The sequence below is a fragment of the Cervus canadensis genome, chromosome 10 (genome assembly GCF_019320065.1).
Source record: "Cervus canadensis isolate Bull #8, Minnesota chromosome 10, ASM1932006v1, whole genome shotgun sequence".
Taxonomy (NCBI): domain Eukaryota; kingdom Metazoa; phylum Chordata; class Mammalia; order Artiodactyla; family Cervidae; genus Cervus; species Cervus canadensis.
Window position 1 is genome coordinate 51124518 of NC_057395.1, and position 24163 is coordinate 51148680.

The 24163-nt window shown below is 43.3% G+C and overlaps 1 protein-coding gene across 4 annotated transcripts in view; it reads left to right on the forward strand.

Moving 5' to 3' along the window:
- Nucleotides 1-23158, forward strand: part of UBOX5 (U-box domain containing 5) — a 45258-nt gene extending 22100 nt beyond the window's left edge. For 3 of the 4 annotated variants that reach the window (XM_043478881.1, XM_043478882.1, XM_043478880.1), the window contains exons 2-5: nucleotides 13898-13992; nucleotides 15165-16347; nucleotides 19837-19998; nucleotides 22416-23158. In XM_043478881.1, the coding sequence (XP_043334816.1) occupies nucleotides 13939-13992; nucleotides 15165-16347; nucleotides 19837-19998; nucleotides 22416-22624 (1608 nt within the window). In that variant the 5' untranslated portion in view covers nucleotides 13898-13938 and the 3' untranslated portion in view covers nucleotides 22625-23158. The remainder of the gene's footprint in view (nucleotides 1-13897; nucleotides 13993-15164; nucleotides 16348-19836; nucleotides 19999-22415) is intronic. The other variant, XM_043478883.1, reaches the window with a different exon arrangement.
- The last annotated feature ends 1005 nt before the right edge of the window (nucleotides 23159-24163 follow it).

The window sequence follows — 24163 nt, forward strand, 5'->3', positions numbered from 1 at the left end:
CTTGGGCTTCTGTGGTGGCTCAATTGGTGAAGAAATCCCCCTACAATGCGGGAGACCTGGGTTCGATCCCCTGGAGAAGGGAACAGCTACCCACTCCAGCCTTTGCCCTGCTTCATTTTGTACTTCAAAGCCAAACTTGCCTGTCATCCCAGATATCTTTTGACTTCCTTCTTTTGCATTTCAGTTACCTATGATGATGCTGGAGAAGGAAATGGCAACCCACTCTAGTATTCTTGCCTGGAGAATTCCATGGACAGAGGAGCCTGGCAGGCTGCAGTCCATGGGATTGCAAAGAGTCGGACATGACTGAGCGATTTTCAGTCACTTCACTCCCTATGATGAAAAGGACATCTTTTTTTGGTGTTAGTTCTAGGAGGTCTTGTAGGTCTTCATAGAACTGTTCGACTTCAACTTCTTCAGCCTTAGTGGTTGGGGCATAGACTTGGATTACTGTGATGTTGAATAGTTTGCCCTGGAAGCGAACTGATATCATTTTGTTCATTTTTTGTGTGCTTTTTTTTTTTTTTTTGAGATGCACCCAGGTACTGCATTTTGGATTTTTTTGTTGTCTGAGGGCTGTTCCATTCTTTCTAAGGGATTCTTGCCCACAGTAGTAGATATAATGGTCATCTGAATTAAATCCTCCCATTCCTGTCCATTTTAGTTCTCTGATTCCTAAAATGTCTATGTTCACTCTTGCATCTCCTGTTTGGCCACATCCAATTTACCTTGATTCATGGACCTAACATTATGTAATATTGTTCTTCGAAGCATTGGACTTGACTTTCACCACCAGGCACATCCCCAACCAGGCATTGTTTCTGCTTTGGCTCAGCCTCTCCATTCTTTTCTGCAGCTCTTTCTCCACTCTTCCCCAATAGCATATTGAACACCTGCTGAGCCGAGGTTGGGGGGTGGGCCTCATCTTCCAGTTTTTATATGTTTTTGCCTTTCACACTATTCTTGGGGTTCCCAAGGCAAGGTTCAGTTCAGTTTAGTTAAGTCGCTCAGTCGTGTCCGACTCTTTGTGACCCCATGAACGGCAGCATGCCAGGCTTCCCTGTCCATCACCAACTCCCGGAGCTTACTCAAACTCATGTCCATATAGTCGGTGATGCCATTCAACCATCCCATCCTCTGTCATCCTCTTCTGTCCTGCCTTCAATCTTTCCCAGCATCAGGGTCTTTTCCAATGAGTCAGTTCTTCACATCAGGTGGCCAGAGTATTGGAGTTTCAGCTTCAGCATCACTCCTTCCAATGAATATTCAGCACTGATTTCCTTTAGGATGGACTGGTTGGATGTCCTTGCAGTCCAAGGGACTCTTGGAAGGGACTCAAGGGAGTCTTCTCCAACACCACAGCTCAAAAGCATCAGTTCTTCAGTGCTCAACTTTCTTTATAGTCCAACTCTCATATCCATACATGACTACTGGAAAAACCATAGCTTTGACTATATGGACCTTTGTTGGCAAAGTAATGTCTCTGCTTTTTAATATGCTGTCTAGGTTGGTCATAACTTTTCTTCCAAGGAGCAAGTGTCTTTTAATTTCATGGCTGTAGTCACCATCTGCAGTGATTTTGGAGCCCAAAAAATAAAACCTCTCACTGTTTCCACTGTTTCCCCATCTATTTGCCATGAAGTGATGCAACCAGATACCATGATCTTAGTTTTCTGAATGTTGTTTTAAGCCAGCTTTTTCACTCTCCTCTTTCACTTTCATCAAGAGGCTCTTTAGTTTTTCTTCTCTTTCTGCCATAACGGTAGTGTCATCTGCATATCTGAGGTTATTGATATTTCTTCCGGCAATTTTGATTCCAGTTTGTGCTTCATCCAGCACAGTGTTTCTCATGATGTACTGTGCATATAAGTTAAATAAGCAGGGTGACAGTATACAGCCTTGATGTACTCCTTTCCCAATTTGAAACCAGTCTGTTGTTCCATGTCCAGTTCTAACTATTGCTTCTTAACCTGCATATTGATTTCTCAGGAGGCAGGTCAGGTGGTTTGGTATTCCCATCTCTTTAAGAATTTTCCACAGTTTGTTGTGGAAAACAAACTGTGTGTAGAAAAGGTAGAGGAAGGAACCAGAGATCAAATTGCCAATATCCGTTGGATCATCGAAAAAGCAAGAGAGTTCCAAAAAAGCATCTACTTCTGCTTCATTGACCGCACCTAAGCCTTCGACTGTGTGGATCACAAGGCAGGAATACTGGAGGGGTTTGCCATTCCCCTTCTCTAGTGGACCGTGTTTTGTCATGTACATTAATGAGACACAAACATGGCAAAATGTTAGATTTGCTAAATCTAAGGGGTGGCTATAAGAGTGTCTGCTATATTATTTCTTTATCCTTTTATCTAAAATATTTTGTAGTGAAAATCTGTGTAATAAAAATTGATATGTCATCTGCTTATAAATCTTTATTATCTTGCTATCTTATAATACTATATTGTCTGGCTGCAAGCTGCTTGCCCGAACTGTAGGGCACTTTAGCCATGATCTGTTTTGCCCGATTTATACTCAGATCTGGTCTCTCTTAGAAGCCCAATTTGGATAAGGAACTTGTAGTTTGTGAGTACTGTGTATACTGGACAGTGTCTGCAGCGAGTTCAGGAAGTGCAGCTGTTTCGTAGGCAGAGCTGAGGAGACAGTCTTCCTGCATGAGACCGTTTGTGTTTTCATGTGGTGGGTCATTCTTTTTTCTGTATTAAGCAGTAAGGCAGGAAATACTTGCCTTAAAAGATCAGGAGTGTTGGAACCAGAAAGGGGAAAGATCATACAAAAATGTCAATGGCAACCAGAGTCCTGTAGAATCCTGAGGTGTTTGGGCATCACTGTTTTCCCCAAAAATATCATAATTTGTAAGTTGTTTTTTTTTAAAGGATCTTCCACTCTAATCCTGTAATTGCACAGTCAGTTATTTCAATTTGACCTCCACTCCTAATTTGTTTTCAGTCACTTTTTCCTCAGTCATTATTTGCTTTTTTTTTTGGTCTTCCCTGTTGCAGACAGCTTTCTTTAGCTGCAGCAACAGGGGCCACTCTCTGGTTGTGGTATGAGGGCTTCTCATTGTGGTGGCTTCTTGTGTTGTGGCTCACAGGCTCTAGAGTGCTCAGTAGTTGCCCTAAGTCATGAGGGATCTTCCTGGATCAGGGATTGAACCCGTGTCCCCTGCATTGGCAGGCCGATTCTTAACCACTGGACCACCAGGGAAGTCCCCAATCATTATTATTACCACTTTTATTATTGTTATTGGACTATTTTTTAAGAGCAAGTTTAGGCTTACAGAAAAATTGATCAAATAATGCAGAGAATTCCCATGTCCATCCTCTCCCTTCCATATAGTTTCCCTATTATTAACATCTTGCACAAGTGTGGTTTTATTTATTATAATTGATAAACCAATATTGATGTGTTATTATTAACTGAAGTCCATAGTTTACATTAAGGTTTACTCTTTGTATTGTGCAATTCTGTGGATTTTGACAAATGTGTAATGCCATTTATTACAGTATCATACAGAATGGTTTCACCACTTAACCATTTTGTTTTTATTTCTACTCCAGTGCTTAGCATAGGGCTTGTAATAGTACATGCATGTGCAATGATATTTTATCTAAAATTAATATGACCAATCAAATTTAGTAGAGTTTAAAAACATTTAAGGAACAATTTTCCACCACCAAATAGAGCCTATATTAGGAATAAAAAGATGGCTTAAAATTGTGAAGTGTGTTACAGCTCATTAATCTGTCAAATAAGAAAAATAAAACTCAACATATAGAGACAATCAGAATTCAAAGCCTGTAATGTGCATGTTAAGTTGCTTCAGTCCTGTCCGACTCTTTGTGACCCTGTGGACTGTAGTTTGCCAAGCTTCTCTGTCCATGGGATTCTCCAGGCAAGAATACTGGACTGGACTGCCATACCCTTCTCCAGGGGATCTTCCCCACTCAGGGATCGAACTTGTGTCTCTTATGTCTCCTGCATTGGCAGGTGGGTTCTTTACCACTAGTGCCACCTGGGAAGCCCCAAAGCATATAATATTTCAGTCTAACAATCAGTATCATGTTCAAAGATGAAAAACTGGAGGCATTTTCTAATGGGAACAAACGCTTGACAACTCTAATATTATTTCGTGTAATTCTGGCAGTTCTAGCTAATATAGTAAGAGGAGAGAAATAAGAGTTAACATTTTAAGAAAGAGGCTCTCATTGAGATTGTAGAAACCCCCCCAAAATTCCTGAAAATTTGTTAAATTCAATGAGTTCAGTAAAATAGCTAAATACATAATAAGGATACAAAAATGAAGAGCTTTCCTAATATAGCAATAACTGGTTAGAAAAATTAACAGTATAAAAGGTAAAAATCTGGAGAAGGAAATGGCAACCCGCTCCAGTATTCTTGCCTGGAAAATTCCATGGACAGAGGAGCTTGGTGGGCTACAGTCCATGGGGTCTCTAAAGAGTGAACATGACTTAGCCACCAAACAACAACCATCCATATTCCTACCTGTTAGAGGTAATTCGTGTTACTCTTTTGGAGTGATGCTAAATAACTTGTTTGTTAACATGTGAATTCAAAGCACTAACTGGTTTGCTCTTGGAGCATCTGAAGCTTCCAGTTTGAGCAGTTCTCAGTTTTCTCTAGGAAGTGGCATGATCCATGAATGGGGAATGACAACAGCCAAGTCAAGAGATCCCCCCAGGGCCAAAGTCAGAGAGGTCAGAACCACGAGAGGGTGGTCCTTGAGCAGGGTGGAGACAGAGCCAAAGGGTGGACACCACCCATTCCCCAGTTGTGGCCACTGCAGGAAAGTTCCTGAGAGTCACAGGTCACTAACCTCCTCGCCATCCAAGTGACTGCTCTTCTACTGCTCTCTGTGAGATCAGTCTTAAAGAAAGAGTCTCTGTTTCATAAATGATGGAACTCTGTAAATATAAAAAATAAAAGGTAAAAATCTGCTTAATTTTTATCTTAGTAGTGTAATAGTAAAAAGTTGCAAACAACCAAAATGTCCACCTAAGAGGATGGTTTATTATTTATACCCCATCCTATTCCAAAATGATTTTAAGGTAGCTTTTACAACATACCTTATTACATAAAAATAAATGAAGAATTCAAGCAGAGAGAAATCTGAGGGTTGGGCCACAGATTTCATTCTGAGCTTTCTAGTGCCAAAGTAAAGATCATAATCAATTATATGATTCATATTCATACTTACAATACTGAGTTGATTGGAAGAAGCAACTGTTCTAATACTGAGACCAAAAAGAGAATTTTCTTGTGAGTCCCAGAAGATACCATGCATAATAGAGAATGATCATTTTGACAACTTTAGAGAGCTGTTTCATATAAAATTCCTTGCTAATAACCACACAGAACCAATGAAATATTTGGTAAAGAGTATATGAGCTTCCCAGATGGCATAGTGGTAAAGAATCTGCCTGCCAATGCAGGAAACACAGGAGACACAGGTTCAATCCTTGGGTATGGAAGATCCCTTGGAGGACAAAGTGGCAACCCACTCAAGTATTCTTGCCCGGAAAATTCCATGGACAGAGGTGCCTGGTAGGCTACAGTTCATGGGGTTGCAAAGAGTCGAACATGACCGAGCACACACACATACATATGCAGTGGGGCGAGGAATGCAGTAATGGTTATGGCTAGGATGAACATGGGGATGGTTCAGTACACTGCTCTGAGGAGCGTCTCGATGGAGTAATACATTTTAGAGACTAAAATTATGGCTCTCAGTTGATGCGTGGTACCACCGTTGTGTCCTGTGAATCTTCACAGATCCACCACTGAGTTTTTCTAAATGTGTTACATTTATTTTTGCTGCAGATGAGGATCCGCATTGCTAAGAAGTCTGTCAGGTGGTGGTGTGGGGTATGAATGCAGCAGCAGGGGAGCCAGGCAGGAGGCAAGAGGTGCTACTTAGGCCAGCACTAAAAAGAATGCAGTGTGGATGGACAGAAACAGTCTCTATAAATAGTCTCTCAAATTAGATTTTGGTAAGCACTGTGGAGAGCAGATAGGCTGTGTCTGGTCAGATACAGGTCCATATGCTTTAATAGTTGACTTAGGAAATTAACCTCTGCCAGGTGGTGCTAGTGGTAAAGAACCCACCTGCTAGTGCAGGAGACACATGAGACTTGGGTTCCATACCTGGGTCAGGAAGATCCCCTGGAGAAGGGAATGGCAACGCACTCCCGTATTCTTGACTGGAGAATCCCATGGACAGAGGAGCCTGGGACCGTCCATAGGGTCACAGAGAGTCGGACACAACTGAAGTGACTTAGCATGCATACATGAAGGTTGAGAAGCCTCATGAGGTGAGATGCTTGAACAGATGTTGTAAAAAGTAGTCAAGGTTTCTAAATTCCTGCATTGTAGAGCCTAGCTGCAGGGTTTTCCCAATGGCTCAGTGATAAAGAATCCGCCTGCCAATGCAGGAGATGTGGGTTCAATCCCTGAGTCGGAAAGATCTGGAGATGAAAATGCCACCTGCTCCAGTATTCTTGCCTGGGAAATCCCATGGACAGAGGAGCCTGGCAGACTACAGTCCATGAGGTCACAAAAGAGTCAGACATGACTTAGCAACTAAACAACAAAAGAGCATAGCCACATTAATTATAAGTTTGGAAGAACTGATTTTTTTTTTTTTTAATGAATGATACCAAACCTAGACGTAAGTAACAGGAGGGAAAAAGGTTGTAAGTTATCTGTAGAACATCTGACTTTAAGCCGTATAGCTTCCTGATTAATCCTTCAAGGTAAATTGTGTCCAAGTAGACAATAACCAGAGTGGTTTAGAAAGATTTAGAATCTGAGTCCTACCTTCATCTTTCTTTGAGCCTCAGTTTGTTCATCTGCAAAATAAGGATATTGGTACCCATTTTAGAGCTAATCAGTTGTTAAGATTTAAATTGAATAAAACCTATTGTGGCTTCTCCTGGCCACCATCACCCTGTTACCAAAATCAGACAAAGATACCACAAAAAGGAAATTACAGGCCAGTATCACTGATGAATATATATGCAAAAATCCTCAACAAAATACTAGCAATCTGTATCCAACAATACATTAAAAAGATCATATACCTAACCATATGATCATCTCAGTAGATACAGGAAAAGATTTTGACAAAATTCAGCACCCATGTATGATAAAAACTCTCCTGAAAGTGGGCATAGAGGGTACATACCTCAACATAATAAAGGCCGTATATGACAAACCTACAGCTAGTTTCATAATCAGTGGTGAAAAGCTGAAAGCATTCCCTCTAAGATCAGGAATGAGACAAGAATGTCCACTCTCACCACTTTTATTCAACATGGTTTTAGAAGTCCTACCTATAGCAATCAGAGAAGAAAAAGAAGTAAAGGGAATCCAAATTGGAAAAGAAGTTAAATGCAGATGACATATACTATACTTAGAAGATCCTAAAGATGCTACCAGAAAACTACTAGAACTCATCAATGAATTAGGGAGGGATTGAGGGCAGGAGGAGAAGGGGACGACAGAGGATGGGATGGTTGGATGGCATCACCGACTCGATGGGCATGAGTTTGAGTGAACTCCAGGAGTTTGTGATGGACAGGAAGGCCTGGTGTGCTGTGATTCATGGGGTCGCAAAGAGTCGGACACGACTGAGCGACTGACCTAACTAACTAACTAAGGTTACAAAATTAATACACAGAAATCGGTTGTATTTCTATACACTTAACAACGAAAGATTAGAAAGAAATTCAAGAAGCAATTCCATTTACCATTGCATCAAGAAGAGAAATACTTAGGAATAAACCTATCTAAGGAGACAAAGACCTATGCTCTGAAAACTATAAGATGCTGATGAAAGAAATCGAAGAAGACATAAACAGATGGAAAGATATACCATGTTCATGGATTGGAAGAACCAGTATTGTTAAAATGACTAACCCAAGGCAATCTACAGATTCAGTGCAGTCCCTATCAGATAACCAATGGCACTTTTCATAGAAGTAGAACAAAAAAACCTCAGAATTTGTGTGGAGACACAAAAGACCCCAAATAGCCAAAGCAAATCTTGAAAAAGAAAAATAGAGCTGGAGGAATCAGGCTCTTTGACTCCAGACTATACTACAAAGCTACAGTCATCAAAGCAGTATGGTATTGGCACAAAAATAGAAATATAGATCAATGGAACAGGATAGAAAACCCAGAAATAAGCCCATGTACCTATGGTCAATTAATCTCTGACCAAGGAGGCAAGACTACACAATGTTGGAAAGACAGTCTCTTCAACAAATGGTGCTGGGAAAACTGGACAGCCACATGTAAAAAAATGAAGTTAGATCAGTCCTTAACTCCATTCACAAAAATAAGTTCAAAATGGATTAAAGACCTAAATGTGAGATTGGACAGTATAATCCTAGAGGAAAACATAAGGCAGACCACTCTCTGACATAAATCACAGCAACATCATTTTTGATCCATCTCCCAGAATAATGGAAATAAAAGCAAAAATAAACAAATGGGGCCTACTGAAGCTCAAAAGTTTTTGCACAGCAAAGGAAATAATAAGATGTGTAGACAGCCCACAGATTGTGAGAAGATATTTGCAAATGATGTTCCGAATAAAGGATTAGTCTCCAAAATTTATGAACAGCTTATGATGCTTAATAGCATAAAAAAAAAAAAAACCCACTTTAAAAATGGGCAGAAGACATGAATAGACTTTTTCCAGAGAGGACATACAGATGGCCAATAGGTACATGAACAGATGTTCATCACTAGTTATTAGAGAAATGCAAATAAAACTACAATGAAATATCACCTCACTCCAGTCAGAATGGCTATCATCAAAAAATCCACAAGCAACAAATGCTGGAGAGGGTGTGGAGAGGAGGGGACCCTACTGCACTGTTGGTGGGAATGCAAATTGGTGCAGCCACTTGGAGGTTCCTTAAAAAACTAAAAATGGAGCTATCACATGACCCTGCAATCCCACTCCTGGGCATATATCCAGAGAAAAACATGACCCGAAAAGATACATGCACCCTAATGTTCATTGCAGCACTGTTTACAATAGCCAAGACATGGAAGCAACCTAAATGTCCATTGACAGAGAGATGGATAAAGAAGATGTGGTACATATATACAATGGAATGTTACTCAGCCATTAAAAAGAGTGAAATAAGGCCATTTGTAGCAACGTGGATGGACCTAGAGAGTGTCATACTGAGTGAAGTAAGTCAGAGAAGGAGAAATATCATATGATACCCCTTGTGTGTGGAATCTAAAAAGAAATGATACAAATGAACTTACTTACAAAATAGACTCACAGACTTAGAAAAGGAACTTATGGTTGCTGTGGGGGAAGGGATAGCTAGGGACTTTGGGAAGGTCATGTACACACTGTTATATTTAAAAATGGATAACCAACAAAGACCTATTGCATAGCATATGGAGCTTTGCTCAATGTTATGTGGCAGCCTGCAGGGGAGAGGGTTTTGGAGGAGAACGGATAGATGCCTATGTATGGCTGTTTACCCGAAACTACCACAGCGTTGTTAATCAGCTGTACCCCAATACAAAATACTTTTGGTGTTAAAAAATATTTTAAAAAGCCAATTAACCCTAGTGGCATCTTCTAAGTCATTTTGTGTATATGCTTCCCTAGCCAGAGTTGTGTTTTTGCTACTAGAGGGTCTTAGTCTAATGACTTACGAGAAGAGTGAGCCTTGTGTTTTCTGAGATACAGTTCAGATAACTCTTTTAAATTACTGCACTGACTGGAAGGGCCATCAGATTCTCTACTGTCAGGTATCTGAAGTGAAATTTTTTTAAGTTATGAGATTGCAAAAGTTTGAAAGCCCTTGTCCTTTTCATCCTGGTCATCTGTCAAGTCCGATCACAAGAACAGGTATCTGGTGATAGCCAAGCCACAGGTTAAAGGCAAAGGGCAGTTGTCCTGAGGGTAGTCAAATCTGAGCAACTCCATCTCATGCTACCATTTACTACATTGGGTACTCGGATAAGTTTTGAAGACTTTTCCATTTATCTTCATATTCACAGGAAAACTCTTCATCATGACTCCAAGAAGACCCCTACCCAGGTTCTTCTGATTCTGACATTTACATTCTCAGATAAATAAATATCATGATAGGAAAAATAAAGTTAAAAGACCACAGTGTGAAATGTCCAAGAAAGTAACAAGAGACAGGAGGAATGTATATCTTAGTGGAATCAGTGCCTTCCATTAAGAAATCAAATCAGTACCTCAATGGGTTAGCGTTGTTACCTCTGCCAGAGTTTGTTTTTTTCTCTGAAAGTCAGAGAAAAGACCTAAGATGTGAACTGTGGGGATAGAGATGATTGCCTTTGTCTTACTAATAGGAAACACTTCTCAGTATTTTGATATTATAACACAGTTTCTGTCTCTCTATTTTTTCTTACCAAAGCCACCTTCTATCAGGGCAAAGAAGGGAGGAGACAAGTGTTTGTGGCAATGAAAAGAAAACCTTCACAAATGCTGGAGCTGGCTAACTTCACCAATTTACCTAGGACCAGCTTAGTTCTGCAAATTGGTCCTGTCACCATCTGTTGATATCATATTATCTGTTTTCCTTTGGCAAATCTTAGGCTTGCTTTCTTTGGAGAAATGTTTTGTTTCCTTGGTCTGGGCTATATAATCATTTATAATCATATATAATCACGCTTCAGTCGTATTCAACTGTCCGACCCTATGGACTGCAGTCTGCCAGGCTTCTCTGTCCATGGGATTCTCCAGCCAAGAATAGTGGAGAGGATTGCCATGCCCTCCTCCAGGGGATTTTCCTGACCGCGATTTCGAACCCAGGTCTCTTATGTCTAACTTGCATTGGCAGGTAGGTTCTTTACCACTAGTGTCACCTGGGAAGCCCCATATAATCATTTTAATACTTCTATATTAAACTAAACTCAGTGGCTTAAGTTTTCATTTAAAACAAAAAGTTAACAAGAAGGCACTGCCCTACTTGGGTGGGAGACTTGAAGGAAATGCTGCTCTAAATGAGTTCTAGTTTCCTGACCAAAAGGAGGTACATACAAGGGCCCTGAGAATATTTGGAGATGTAATTCCTTAGATACTAATTTTTGAGTTACTATGGAGAACAAGGATGTTAACAGCCTGGAAATATTAAAACAATCTTCCAAAAAAGGAGTTCTGTCAACTATCCATGTTGATTCCAGGGCAGATTCTAGAAGGCTGGCAAAAGACAGCATGTATGTCTCCAAAAATGAGAAGAACAAGGAGTTTTCGGCACAGGTTCTGAACAAAGACTGGGAGACTTTAGGCCAAGGATTTTCTATTCCATCAGATTCATCTCTCTTTTTTAATAATAAATATTTTGTAATGTACTGTCCTGAATTTAAAGTCAAAGATAATATAACCTTACTATGTAGTTGTAAAACAAACACATATGTGTGCACACAAAAGACTTAATAATAATTTAAAGTAGAAATTTTAAAGTGTGAAAATTTATTCTCATGTGTGAATGTTTGAATATGACCATACTGGAAGGCATAAAGGAGTAATCAAGGGAATTCCCTTGTGGCTCAGTGGTTGGGACTTGGCTCTTTCACTGCCTGGGCACAGGTTCGATCCCTGGTTGGGGAACTAAGATCCCAGAAGCCTCGTGGCATGGCCAAAAAAAAAAAGTAATCAAAAACTTTTACCAACATATAGAATCATCTAGAATGCAGACTGCTACAAATGTGGACTGTCAGATATATTAGCATTTCTCTCAGTGATGTGCTTTTCAGAAGTGAACTCCTCTTGGTAAAAACCTGAAGTAAACCAAGTATGATCTTCATATAATTTACATGGAAGTTCCCTTCTTAGAAAATTCTGCCTGTATTAAAACCATGTTAAAAAACATTTTGTGATCATATGTAGAATAGACATAGGGGTTAGGCTGAGATAACAAACCTTCAAAAGTCTCACTGTAGAACTTCATTGTGCAGAAGTTCAATTCAGTTGCTCAGTCGTGTCCGACTCTTTGCGACCCCATGAACTGCAGTACGCCAGGCCTCCCTGTCCATCACCAACTCCCAGTGTCCACCCAAACCCATGTCCATTGAGTCTGTGATGCCATCCAACCATCTTATCCTCTGTCATCCCCTTCTCCTGCCCTCAATCTTTCCCAGCATTGGAGTCTTTTCAAAGGAGTCAGCTCTTCACATCAGGTGGCCAAAGTATTGGAGTTTCAGCTTCAGCATCAGTCCTTCCATTGAATATTCAGGACTGATTTCCTTTGGGGTGGACTGGTTGGATCTCCTTGCAGTCCAAGGGACTCAAGAGTCGTCTCCAACACTACAGTTCAACAGCATCAATTCTTCAGTGCTCAGTTTTCTTTATAATCCAACTCTCACATCCATACATGACCACTAGAAAAATCAGCCTTGACTAAACGGACCTTTGTTGACAAAGTAATGTCTCTCCTTTTCAATATGTCTAGGTTGGTCATAACTTTCCTTCCAAGGAGTAAGCGTCTTTTAATTTCAGGGCTGCAATCAAACTGCTCACTAAAATGTTGCAGAATGCCCAATGTGCCTGGCCTCTGCAGGTGGCATCTACTGAGCACAACAACAAAGACCGCAGAGTGTGGCCCCGTCCCTACTGGGAGTTTTTCATGGCCTTGTCTGTTAGATGGAAAAGCATGGACTGGCTGGCCTTTCCAAGGAGTGCAGATCCACTGTAGAGGCTTGCCACTAGGAGGGATGTTTCTAGTGGCTTCCCTGCTTCTCTATAGAGAATGTAACAAAGGCTGTTGGACATTAGTCATTTTCTTTCTTTCAGTTTTATTGAGCTATAATTGACATATAACATTATATAGTTCAAGGTGTATAAGTTTAAGGTGTACAACATAATGATTTTATATATTTAGTGAAATGGTTACCATAACAAGATTAGTTAATATCTATCACCTCATGTAGTTACACTTTTTTGTGTGTGTTGAGAACTTTTAAGATCTATTCTCTTGGGAGCTTTTCTATATGCAATACAGTGTTGTTAACTATAGTCACCATGTTGTATGTTACATCCCCAGAACTTACTTATCTTTTAAGTAGAAGTTTGTACTTTTTGACCTTCATCCATTTCCCTTTCCCTGGATATTGGTCTTCAAAATGACTACAGTTGACCATAGAACAGCACAGGCTTGAATTGTGCAGGTCCACTTATATATGGGTTTTTTTTCACTAAATACATACTACAGTACCACACAATTTGAGGTTGGTTGAATTCACTTATGTGGAACCATCAATACAGAGGACAGACTGTAAAGTTAGATGTGGATTTTCAACAGTTGTGTGGAAGGTCAATGCCTTTAATCCCTGCCTTGTTCAAGGATCAGTTGGATTTGAATTAGATGTTCTTTTAAGATGTTTTCAACTCTAAGATTTTCTATTTCTCAATAATATTTTTTACTCTTCTAATTGTTTTCACTTTAATAAAACATAACTGCATTAACAAGTGTTAAATGAAAGATGCATAGCACCACTATTATTATTTTCTGTGACCCTTTTCATTCTAAACCTTACAACTAAGTAGTCATCTTTTTACTTTGAGCTCATCTACTTTTGACCCTCCCTTTCCTGTTGGGAGCTCCTTGCAGAGCTGATAGGCCCTTGCCTCCACTGGGGCTTTAGAACAGCTGTCAGCCAGAGAACCAAACCACACAATCTGCAAAAGAAATCTCCCTTGTAATCATCGCGTGTTGTATAGAAAGAGAGGAAGTATAGACCATGAGAGTGTATGTTAAATTTTTGTTGTTACTCTGTTTAACTCTCATCTCTTAGGAATCAACTCCTAACAGTTTAGATTTGAATTTTAACTTGTCTAATACTAAGTTTTCTTTTTTCATTTAAGGCTATTTCTGATGCTTGGAAGCTATCCTCTCAGCCATAAAGATGGTAATAAATCTTTGTCTCCCACAGTTCAGACCAAGAATTTACTGCAACAAGGTAAACAGAACAAGTATATACACATATATAAATAAATGACATCTATTTTTCGTGTTTTCCCCCATTTCCTTACTTGTGTATGTAGACAGTTCAGGCTTAGTGTGCTTTCACCCTCATTGTTTTAGAGTCTTCCAGATGATATTTAGGTAAGCATGGGTCAGGCTGCACCTCTAAAGTCAGACAGCTGAGTTGTGACTCATTTTGTGGAGGGTTCTTTTCTCTCCAGTTTTCTTCAGTTTATCATTGATGATAAATTTTAATTTCACTCAAGGTCAGAGTGAAGGTAGAAATTCTCTCACTGCTGTTCTTGCTAACTCATGCTAGAAATAATGGCTTATATTTGTTATATGGATTCCTTGTGCTTTATTGTTTGAATTAAGCTGCCTCCCCTTTTGTGCAAAGGAGGGTATGTTTCCACAGTCCAGGGCAGGGAGTAAGGAAACTCCCAGGGTAGAATTGAACTTCTCCCCGGTTTGGAATTTCTGTATGCAGCACACTATTTCCAGTTCCCAGATTATTAAGCTCACTCCTTCAGACAATGATACCTTAAAATTTCCATTGGTTATGACAGTATTGGAAATATTAAGAGGGAGAAAAAGCTACTCATAGTCTCACCCTTAGCACATTCACTGTTTTAAATTTCCCATAGTCTTTTGTGGTCCTTGTTCCTATGCAGGCTTTTTTTCACCAGGTTTCATCATTCAGAGATTTACAAGAAGCTCCTTTGTTGTGCCTTCTTGGGGAAACTGTTACAATTGATAGAGTCCAAATACAAAATTGGAAACTTCAGTGAACATCTTCATTTCCCCCTAAATCTGTACATTTTCATCCTCTGAAATTTAAAAATAAGGTTAAAAAAAGCTTGTATATCTGCTGCTTTTTCATAGAGATGTTATTTTGAAGCGATTTTGGTTGGTTAGGCAGAGTTTTGTTGCTCATTTTTTAAGGATGGGCGGTATTCAGGGGCACAGTTGCCCTCAGCCTTTCATTTGATCTTGGATGCATGCCAAAAAAAGAAAAAAGAAAAGGAAAATTTGATATAATAGAGGAAATTTCAAATGAGGAACTTCAGATTTTCTTTAGAGTTTTACTAGAAGTGACAAGGTCTTGAAAACTCACCTTGATTTAGAGCTCATCAAATCAATGTGTCTCATTTTTGTCATTAAATCTAGATATCAGCTGATGGCTATGAAGTAGAAAATCTCATCTCTGAAGACCTCACAAAGAGAAGTCACGGTTTTAGGACAGAGTATTTCATTAAGCCACCGGTCTATGTGACAGTTTCCTTTCCCTTCAATGTGGAAATCTGTAGGATTAACATAGATCTCTCAGCTGGGGGAGGCCAGAATGTCACTGGCCTGGAAATGTACACATCTGCCTTATCCAGCAGAGCATCATGGAATACCCCTGAGTGCCGGACCCCAGATGAGCCATCCATTCCGGACAAGGAAGCATTCACTTTGGTGGGCAAAGTCTTGTTGAAAAACCAGAGCCAAGTGGTGTTTAGCCACAGGGGCTTCAAGGCCAGGCCACCTTTTGGCCCAATGGAAGCCACACTCCCCTCGCCTGCTATTGTGGCCCAAGAACTCTGGAATAAAGGGGCTCTTTCTCTTAGTCACGTGGCCCATCTCAAGATCTGTATCACCCATGTGACAGGTGGTGGTGTCCCTTGTATCAAGCGGTTAGAGGTATGGGGTCAGCCAGCCAAAACCTGCTCTCAGGAAGTGATAGACAGTGTCCTGCTGGTTGCCTCAGAGAGTCTCCCTCAGGACTTGTCTTTACAGGCTCCAGCGTTGCCCATGGAGAGTGACTGTGATTCTGGGGGCCAGTCTGAGGGCCAGCAGGCCCCCTCTAGCCTACAGGAGCTGGCTGAGGTAATTCGGGATATACCTGAAGAGTTCTTAGATCCCATCACCCTGGAGATCATGCCTTTCCCCATGCTACTGCCCTCAGGCAAGGTCATTGACCAGAGCACGCTGGAGAAGTGTAACCGCAGTGAAGCCACATGGGGCCGAGTGCCCAGTGACCCTTTCACAGGAGTAGCCTTTACTCCACACTCCCAGCCCTTGCCTCACCCTTCCTTGAAGGCGCGGATCGACCATTTCCTACTCCAGCACTCCATCCCTGGCTGCCAGCTGCTCGGGAGAGCACAGACTGCATTGGCAGTGGCCCCTTCTTCCATTGCTCTGCCCTCTCGGAAAAGGAAGATGGAGCAGGCCGAACATGGCCCAGACAGTAGCCTTGGCTTAAATGCTTCCTGTTTTTCTACCACAAGCCTTCTGGTCTCACCCTCTACCTCAGAGCACACTGCTAAGAAAATGAAAGCTGCCAGTGAGCTCATGGATTGTTCAACAGGTAACCCCTGTCCCGTGTCCAAGCCCCTTGTTGTCTTTCCTCCTGGGGGACCCTTGGCCCTGGCACTTTGTTTTGTGCTTTGCCAGCTTAAATTATACCAAAACTTACTAGCTTAAAGAATCACACGTTTATTGTAGCTTCTCCGTCAGGGATCCAGGCATCGCTTAGCTGGATTGTCTGCTTTAGGGTCTCTCAAGGCTGCTATCAAAGTGTTGACAGGGCTGCAGCCATCTCAAGGGAAGGATTAAGTTCCTTGCTGAACTGTTGCACTACAGGCTTCACTTCCTTTTTGTCTGGTGGCTGGATTCTGCCCTCAATTCCGTGCCACATGGGCTTCTCAAGGGCAGCAAACAAGCATGTGCAAATAAGTGGAAGTCAGTCTTGTAGAAGCTAATCACAGAGTGACATCACTTTTATTGTATTCTGTAGGAAGCAAGTCACTGAATCCACTTCACACTCAAAGGATATGAGTAGCAGGAGGTGGGGTTCATTGGGGGCTTCAGGCACTTTCCCACACCAATGATTCCTATTTTATTCATTGTTTTTACCCAAGATTGAATTTTGTCTGATGCATTTTTTTTTGTCTGATGCATTTTCAATATCATAGAGATGATATTATGATTTTCCATCATTAGATCTTTTTTTTTTATCATTAGACCTTTTAATGCAGTAAAGTGATTGATTTTGTGCCACATTCTCACTCACATCCTTGTACATGCTCAGTCAAGTCTGACTCTTTGCAGCCCAATGGACTGTAGCCCACCAGGCTCCCCTGACCATGGAATTTTCCAGGCAAGAATACTGGAGTAGGTTGTGATTTCCTACTCCCAAGGATCTTCCTGACCCAGGGGTCAAACCCACATCTCCTGTGTCTCCTGCATTGGCCTGTGAATTCTTTTCCACTGCGTCACCTAGCTAGAATCAAGATTGCCAGGAGAAATCTTCAACTTCAGATAGGCAGATGATATCACTCTAATGGCAGAAAGTAAAGAACTAAAGAGCCTCTTGATGAGGGTAAAAGAAGAGAGTGAAAAGCTGACTTAAAACTCAACATTCAAAAAACTAATTTCATGGCATCTGGTTCCATCATTTCATGGCATATTTGCATATCTGTTAAGGGGGAAAAAGTGGAAATAGTGGCAAATTTTATCTTCTTGGGCTCCAGAATCACTGTGGACCGTGACTGCAGTTACAAAATTAAAAGATTCTTGCTCCTTGGAAGAAAAGCTATGACAGACCTTGACAGCATATTAAAAAGCAGAGGCATCACTTTGCCAACAAAGATCCATATAGTCACAGCTATAGTTTTTTCAGTAGTCATGTATGGATGTGAGAGTTGGACCATAAAGAAAGCTGAGTGTTGAGGAATTGATGCTTTCAAATTGTGATGCTGGAGAAGACTTTTTTTTTTTTTTAAATATTTATTCATTTATTTGGCTGCACCAGGTCTTAGTTGCAGCATGTGGGATCTAGTTCCCTGACCAGGGATCGAACCTGGGCCCCCTGCATTGGGAGCTCAGAGTCTTAACCACTGGGCCAGCAGGGAAGTCCCTGGAGAAGACTTTTTTGAATCCCTTGGACAGCAAGGAGATCAAACCAGTCAATCCTAAAGGAAATCAACCCTGAATATTACTGGAAGAACTGAGGCTGAAGCTGAAGTTCCAATCCTTTGGCCTGATGCAAAGAGCCAGCTCCTTGGGAAAGATCCTGATGCTGGGAAAGATTGAGGGCAGGAGAAGAAGAGGGTAACAGAGGATGAGATGGTTGGATGGCATCACTGACTCAATGGACATAAGTTTGAGCAAATTCTGGAAGATAGTGAAGGACAAGGAAGCCTGGCGTGCTGCAGTCCATGGGGTCGCAAAGAGTTGGACACGACTTAGTGACTGAACAACAACGATAATGCAGTAAAGTATACTAGTAGGCTTCTTAATATTGAACTATTATTATATTCCTGTAAGAAATTTCATTTGTTCATGCTTCTCTTAGTGTACTGCTTGGTTCTGTTTGCTAGTGTTTTTATTTAGGATTTTTGCATGCATTAATAAGATTGAACTGCAGTTGGGTGTGTGTGTTCACAAGTGCACACCATTTTTGGTCAGGTTTTGGTTTTGATGATTTATTCCGTAAGAATTAGGAAATCCTCCTTTTCTAAACTCTGGAACAACTTAATAGTTTTAGAATCATTTACAATTTGCATGTTGGTAAAATTCCCCTGTGATTGTCAGTGCTTGGTGCTTTTGGAGAAAGCTCTGACAACTTTTTTTTTTTCCTTATGAAAACTAGTCCCTTTAGATTTTACCATTCTTTAAGTTCCTGTCTTAGTCTAAAAGGCTTATACAGATAGTAACTTAAAGATTACATCTGTGTCTTCTCTGACTTTGTAAATTTTAGTAAACAAGACCCCCAAAAACTCCTGGAAGCATCTGAAGTGCAATGGGGCAAGATGAAGAGAAAGGTGCTTAGACCTTGATGTTTGTGGAGATCTCCATTGGTGTTAGCCTCAAGAGATCTGTTGGTGACGCAGGAGCACGCTGACTAGTGCTCCTTCAAGGCCTCAGGCTGATACCCTATATCCTGCATACTGTAGAACAAACATTCCACTCCCTGCTTTGGGGTACTTTTAGGGTACCACTTTGGGGAATCCTGGCAAATCTCTGGGTTCTTTTTTGGGCAGCTGTCCCCATCCCCTGTTGCCTTCACCCTTAGCCCACATCCAGAGAAGGCCCTCTAGATAGTGAAATGGGTAGAGAGGACTTCATTATTCCACTCGGTAATAACTGCTTTGCTTTAGTAAGGAGGCGAGAAGATACGAACACTGAGAGAGTGCAGGCCAGTGGCCCTGCCCTGCAGAGCTGAGGAACTAGCAGACGGGAACGGGGAACGAGTAGACTAAGGCTGTTGAGGAGGGAGTGGGGCAAGGAGCCAGGGGTACAAGGCTGGGCGTTTGCTTGCCCCAGTTACTTCTTGGCAGGTAGGGACGCCTTCAGAAAGTAGGGTGCAGTTCTGCAGGTGCGCCACTAGGTGGCCCAGGCCTGCCCGGTAATTTGTACAGGAGGAGGAAAGCTGGCCGAGAGCCCAGGAATCCTGAAAGCAATGTGAGATGGGTAAGAACTGCCAGGAACCCCAGGGCTTTACCTCCTGGTATCCTGTTAACACAGTCTATTAGTGGAAACTAGGGAGGACTTTCTTTATGCTTGTGTCTATTTGAAGTTAAAAGTACCATTCTATGGGACTTCCCTGGCAGTCTAGTGGTTAGGACTCCACACTTGCACTGCAGGGCTCACATGTTCTATCCCTGGTCGAGGAACTGAGATTCCTCATGCTGTGTGACTTGGCTAAAGACAAATAAATAAATTAATAAAATGAGAATGTTTGAAAAAGAAGAAGAAGAAACACTATGTTGTGGTCTTCAGAGGACTTTGTGTTTTGGTTTTCTCTTTTGCCAGAACTCTCTCTTGATATTGTGGTCTGTGTATCTCTTAACAGGCCCAGTGTCCCATGAGCAAAAACTGTCACAAAGCTTGGAAATTGCCTTGACATCAACCCTTGGCTCCATGCCCTCCTTCACAGCTCGGCTGACCAAGGGACAGCTCCAGCACCTCAGCACAAGAGGGAACAATACTTCCTGGAGGCCCGGCACCAGCTCGGGTAAGAAGGGGCCCTGTGCATCTCCTCAGACCCCTGAACAGAATGTGGGGCCATACCTGTGGGGCTCTGTGGACCTCCACACCCAGGCTCCCCTAGTTCCAACACCCAGGCCTTTCCTTTTCTAGAGGGAATTGAGGGGTTGCCTATGAAGTGTAACTCATCACAGGAAAGGCTTTCTTTAGTTAATTCTTAGTAATTCTACAGTGTTGGGGCTTGGTGATTTTGGTAAGATCTAATGTTAATTACTCTGTCCTGAGGACATTTGTTTGTTTCTCCCTTTTGCTTGTTTTTTTAAATGTAGTCTGTCTCCCATCTGACATCTTTGGTAACTTTATGTAAATGTGGAGAGTGATTTCTAGTTGAGTATGTCATCTTCATCCCTCCCTATTAAGCAGCATCTTAGAACAGTGGTAGCTTACTGAGCCAAGTTTTGCCTAAAATGAACTTGGGACCACAGTGGATGATAGACTCAGTCAGGATACAAAGTGAGAGAACCTGGGGTGTTTTTTACAAGGTGAAATCTGGCAGGGCTAATGATAAGGTGTACACTTTCTTCCCCCTGCCTGTCTAAAGTGCGTCTGTTCTCATTGCCTGGATCCCAGGCCAACTTACCTTTTCTGCCTCTTGTCCCCACCTCCCAGTTTCTCTGATTATGTTTCCATCCTGATCATTTCCAGAACCTGTCTCATCCAGGTGACCAGCAATTTCCATGACCCCAGATTCAATGGTCACTTACCTTCTTGGCAGCACTTATTGTGGCTAACCTCCCCTTCCTTCCTGAAACATCTTCTGTCTTGGCCTTCCAGATGTTATGCTCTTTTTCTCTAATTTTCAACAGTGTCTCTTCAGTTTCCATTGCTGATTCTTTGTTCTCTTCCAGACTCTGGTCTTGGACCCTCTTTGCTATACTCTGTACCACTCATGTGAGAGCCCACTTGGCCGGTGACTGCCCATGTTCACGTATAGCTCCTGCCTCTTCTTGGAACTCAGACCCTGACCTCCCTTACAGCTACTTGGCACCCCTATAGGGGAAACTCATGGATATCTCAAGTGAATATCTCAGAACTGCTGGTGCCTCCAAAGATTGTCCTCCAAAGCCCCCCATTATCCAATCACTGGTAAAGAGGAAGCATCTTCTACCCCGTGGTCAAGCCTATAACATGGGAGGTCATCCTTGGTTTCCCGTCAACATTCCTGACATTCTGTTCATCATCAAGTCCTTTTTACACTCCTCCAAAGTAGATCTCAGGGAGGTCCTCTCTGCTCCATCCCTCTTGCTGCCACCTTGGCCCTGGCTCCTGCGCTGCTCCCCCAGATTCCCGTAGCAGCCTCTGCTGCTCCTCTGCAGTCACCCTTACCCTGCCCGTCCTCTTACAGGAGCCTTCAGGATCTTCCTAGAATGTCAGCCAGGTCATGGTATTCCACTTCTTAGAATTCTTCCAAGATATCCTGTTGAACTTGGAATAAGTTCAAGACCTCGGCCTGTGAGGTCTTGCATGTTCTTCTGCCATACTCTCAAAGCCGTACTCTTTCGCATCACACCTGTCTTTTCTGTTTCTTTAATGGACCTGCCTCTCTCTGTCCTTGGTGTCTCTTTCACTCATGCATGGCTGGCTCCCTTTCATTCTTAGGGCTGTTCACCCAAGAGGCCATCATTGCCCTCTCCAGGTGGGGGTGGATTGATGGAGAGAGAGCAGCAACCCTAGGCAAGGACCATGAGAGAAGGGAGAGCGGTAGGTATAGCTTGGGGAGGAGGAGTGGCAGAACCTACCCACTGTGGCCTTCATGCAGGAAACCTTGTGGGAAGCATGAAGGGGAGAGCCTGAAGCACAAGAAGGGGGTTGACGGACGGGCTGGGAGGGGAGCGGCTGGGCTCCAGGGCTCCAGTGATGCAGGGCCAGGTTCAGCAGGCAGGTCTGCCACAGACAGACCTCAGCCCTGCCCCTCTGGTGACCTCCGTCCCCTCTTAACCTGCTCAGCCTGGGTATATCACACCATATTCTGCTTTTTCCTCTGCTTGTCACATGTCACCTTTCTTGCAGTTTATCAGGATTGTCAGCATGAGCATGTGCCTTGCTCTGACCTTGGCAGCCTATCCAGGGGAAAGTCCATCTTGCTGGAGAGCCGCAGGCAGGGCCTGGTGCTGCCTAGCAGCCCTCGAAAGCCAGCTTTTCTTGAGCATTTCTTGGATCACTGATGATCGAGAGGAGGCTCCCCAGATTCTCAGGCTCCCTAGAACCTTCTCCTCCCTGATCAGTCAGGGGTGACCTAGGGAGGGAGGAAGCCAGGCTGCTGCAGGGGTGCAGGGTAGAGAAGCTTCTTATTCTACTCCAGGCACATGCCCTGCCTCCCAGATGGCGTCTGGACCGGGGACCACTTTCCCTAACCCTGGTCTATTTTCCCCCCTGATTCACCAGAGCAGTCTGGGAGCAGCCTGGGCCCTGAATGCACATCCTGCAAAAGAGTGTTCTCCCCCTACTTCAGAAGGGAGTCTGCATACCAGCTTCCCTGTGGCCACCTCCTGTGCCGGCCCTGCCTGGGCGAGAAGCAGCGCTCCCTGGCCGTGACGTGCACAGCCTGCCAGCAGCCGTTCGCCAGCCAGGACGTTCTGCGGGTTCACTTCTGAGTGAACAGCCTCAACCTGAGGAGACCCATCGCTGGGGGGAGCTGAGGAGGAGTGACTGGGGGGCTCAGAGCTCCTGAGGTCTGGCCTGGTCCCAGGCATGGGGTTGGGGGGCCTCTGCTTTCTCCAGGGCTTCCCCTTTGTCTCCTCCCACAGTGTAGCACGTGGGCCTGTGGAGTGAGGGGTGGGGAAGGGGCCCTCCGCACCCACTCACGTGGCAATAGGATAACAAAGCCATAGTTTGGGCTGGGAGGGATGGGGGAGATGTCCCTGCCCCCCAGTGCCTCCCTGCCAGCACCCCTGCCAGAGCCCAGGGTCTGCTAGAGCCAGTCCCACACTCTGAGCCACACTCTCTGCACACACCTCTCATCCTCCAAGGCGGATGTGAGTGTGGCTCTGGCTCTCAGAGAGAACTTCCACCGTCAGTGTCACCCACAAGTGGAACACGGCGAGGATCTGTGGAGTGAATGACTCAGCCCCTCTGACTGGCAAACCACTCTGAGCCTTAATAAAGCGATGGTTGACGTCTGCCGTGGACTTCTCTCGTCTGTGTTGTCATACTCCTGTCCCCCACTGCACCCACACAGAGTGGGACTGTCCCAGGGCAGCCGTGAGCAGTCACTGCAACCCTGTCGGACTGTAATGTGGGTCAGTGACCTGAGGGACAGGTGCCTCTGATGCAGGAGGGTCTGTGGGTGGACATGCATGCTGATGGAGAGGGCTGAGCAGCCCCCTCAGCGGGTGACCCTGGCTTAGCTGCGCATTGCCAGAGCTGCACTGCCCTCTGAGAGGGGAGGTAGCTTTTCTGTGTGGGGCCTATTTCAGGAAAGATACTTGTTTATAGACTGCATCTTTTTTTTTTCCATTCAAAATTTTGTTTTATGGAAACTACATATTCCTACAACTGTTTACTGTATGGAGTAGGTCCCAGTCATGGAAGAATATCACTGAGGAAATACAGTGTGCTATTCTCTGTTCCCTTCTGTGTATGTTGGGGAAGGAGGAGCCGAGAAGCGATGCTTCTTATTTTGTATTTGAGATTTCATCACGAGCACCTGTGGACAGGCGTGGGGGGTCTCTCAAGTCACTCAGGGTCTTGACCTCCCCAACTCCCACAGGCCTGCTGCCTCCCCTTTGTTCTAGGGGGACCCCCAGGGGAGGAGGCCCGCATTCTCACTAGCTTCTGTGCTTTGCACACAGGGCGGAGAGAACTATAATTCTTAGACTAATGGGGAAGGAGGAAGCTTATTAAAAATTCCATTCTTGGACTCCGTATCTAAGACTCCAGAGAGATGGGGTTGGGGTTACAGAATGTATTTTTAAGGTGTGTATGTCCACAAAGGTGGCTGCAGAGAGGCAATCCCACCCTCCCTTCTGCCTCCTGGTGACACTTCCCTTGACCCCTCACATGACTCTATGAGACTCCAGGGTCTACATTGGTGGACTTGCCTCTTGGCTGGTGAAGCGCCTGTGTGTCCTTTGGCTTTAAATGTCTGAAACACTCCAGATTCCTCCCTTATCTTCCTGTGTGCTTGTGTTCTA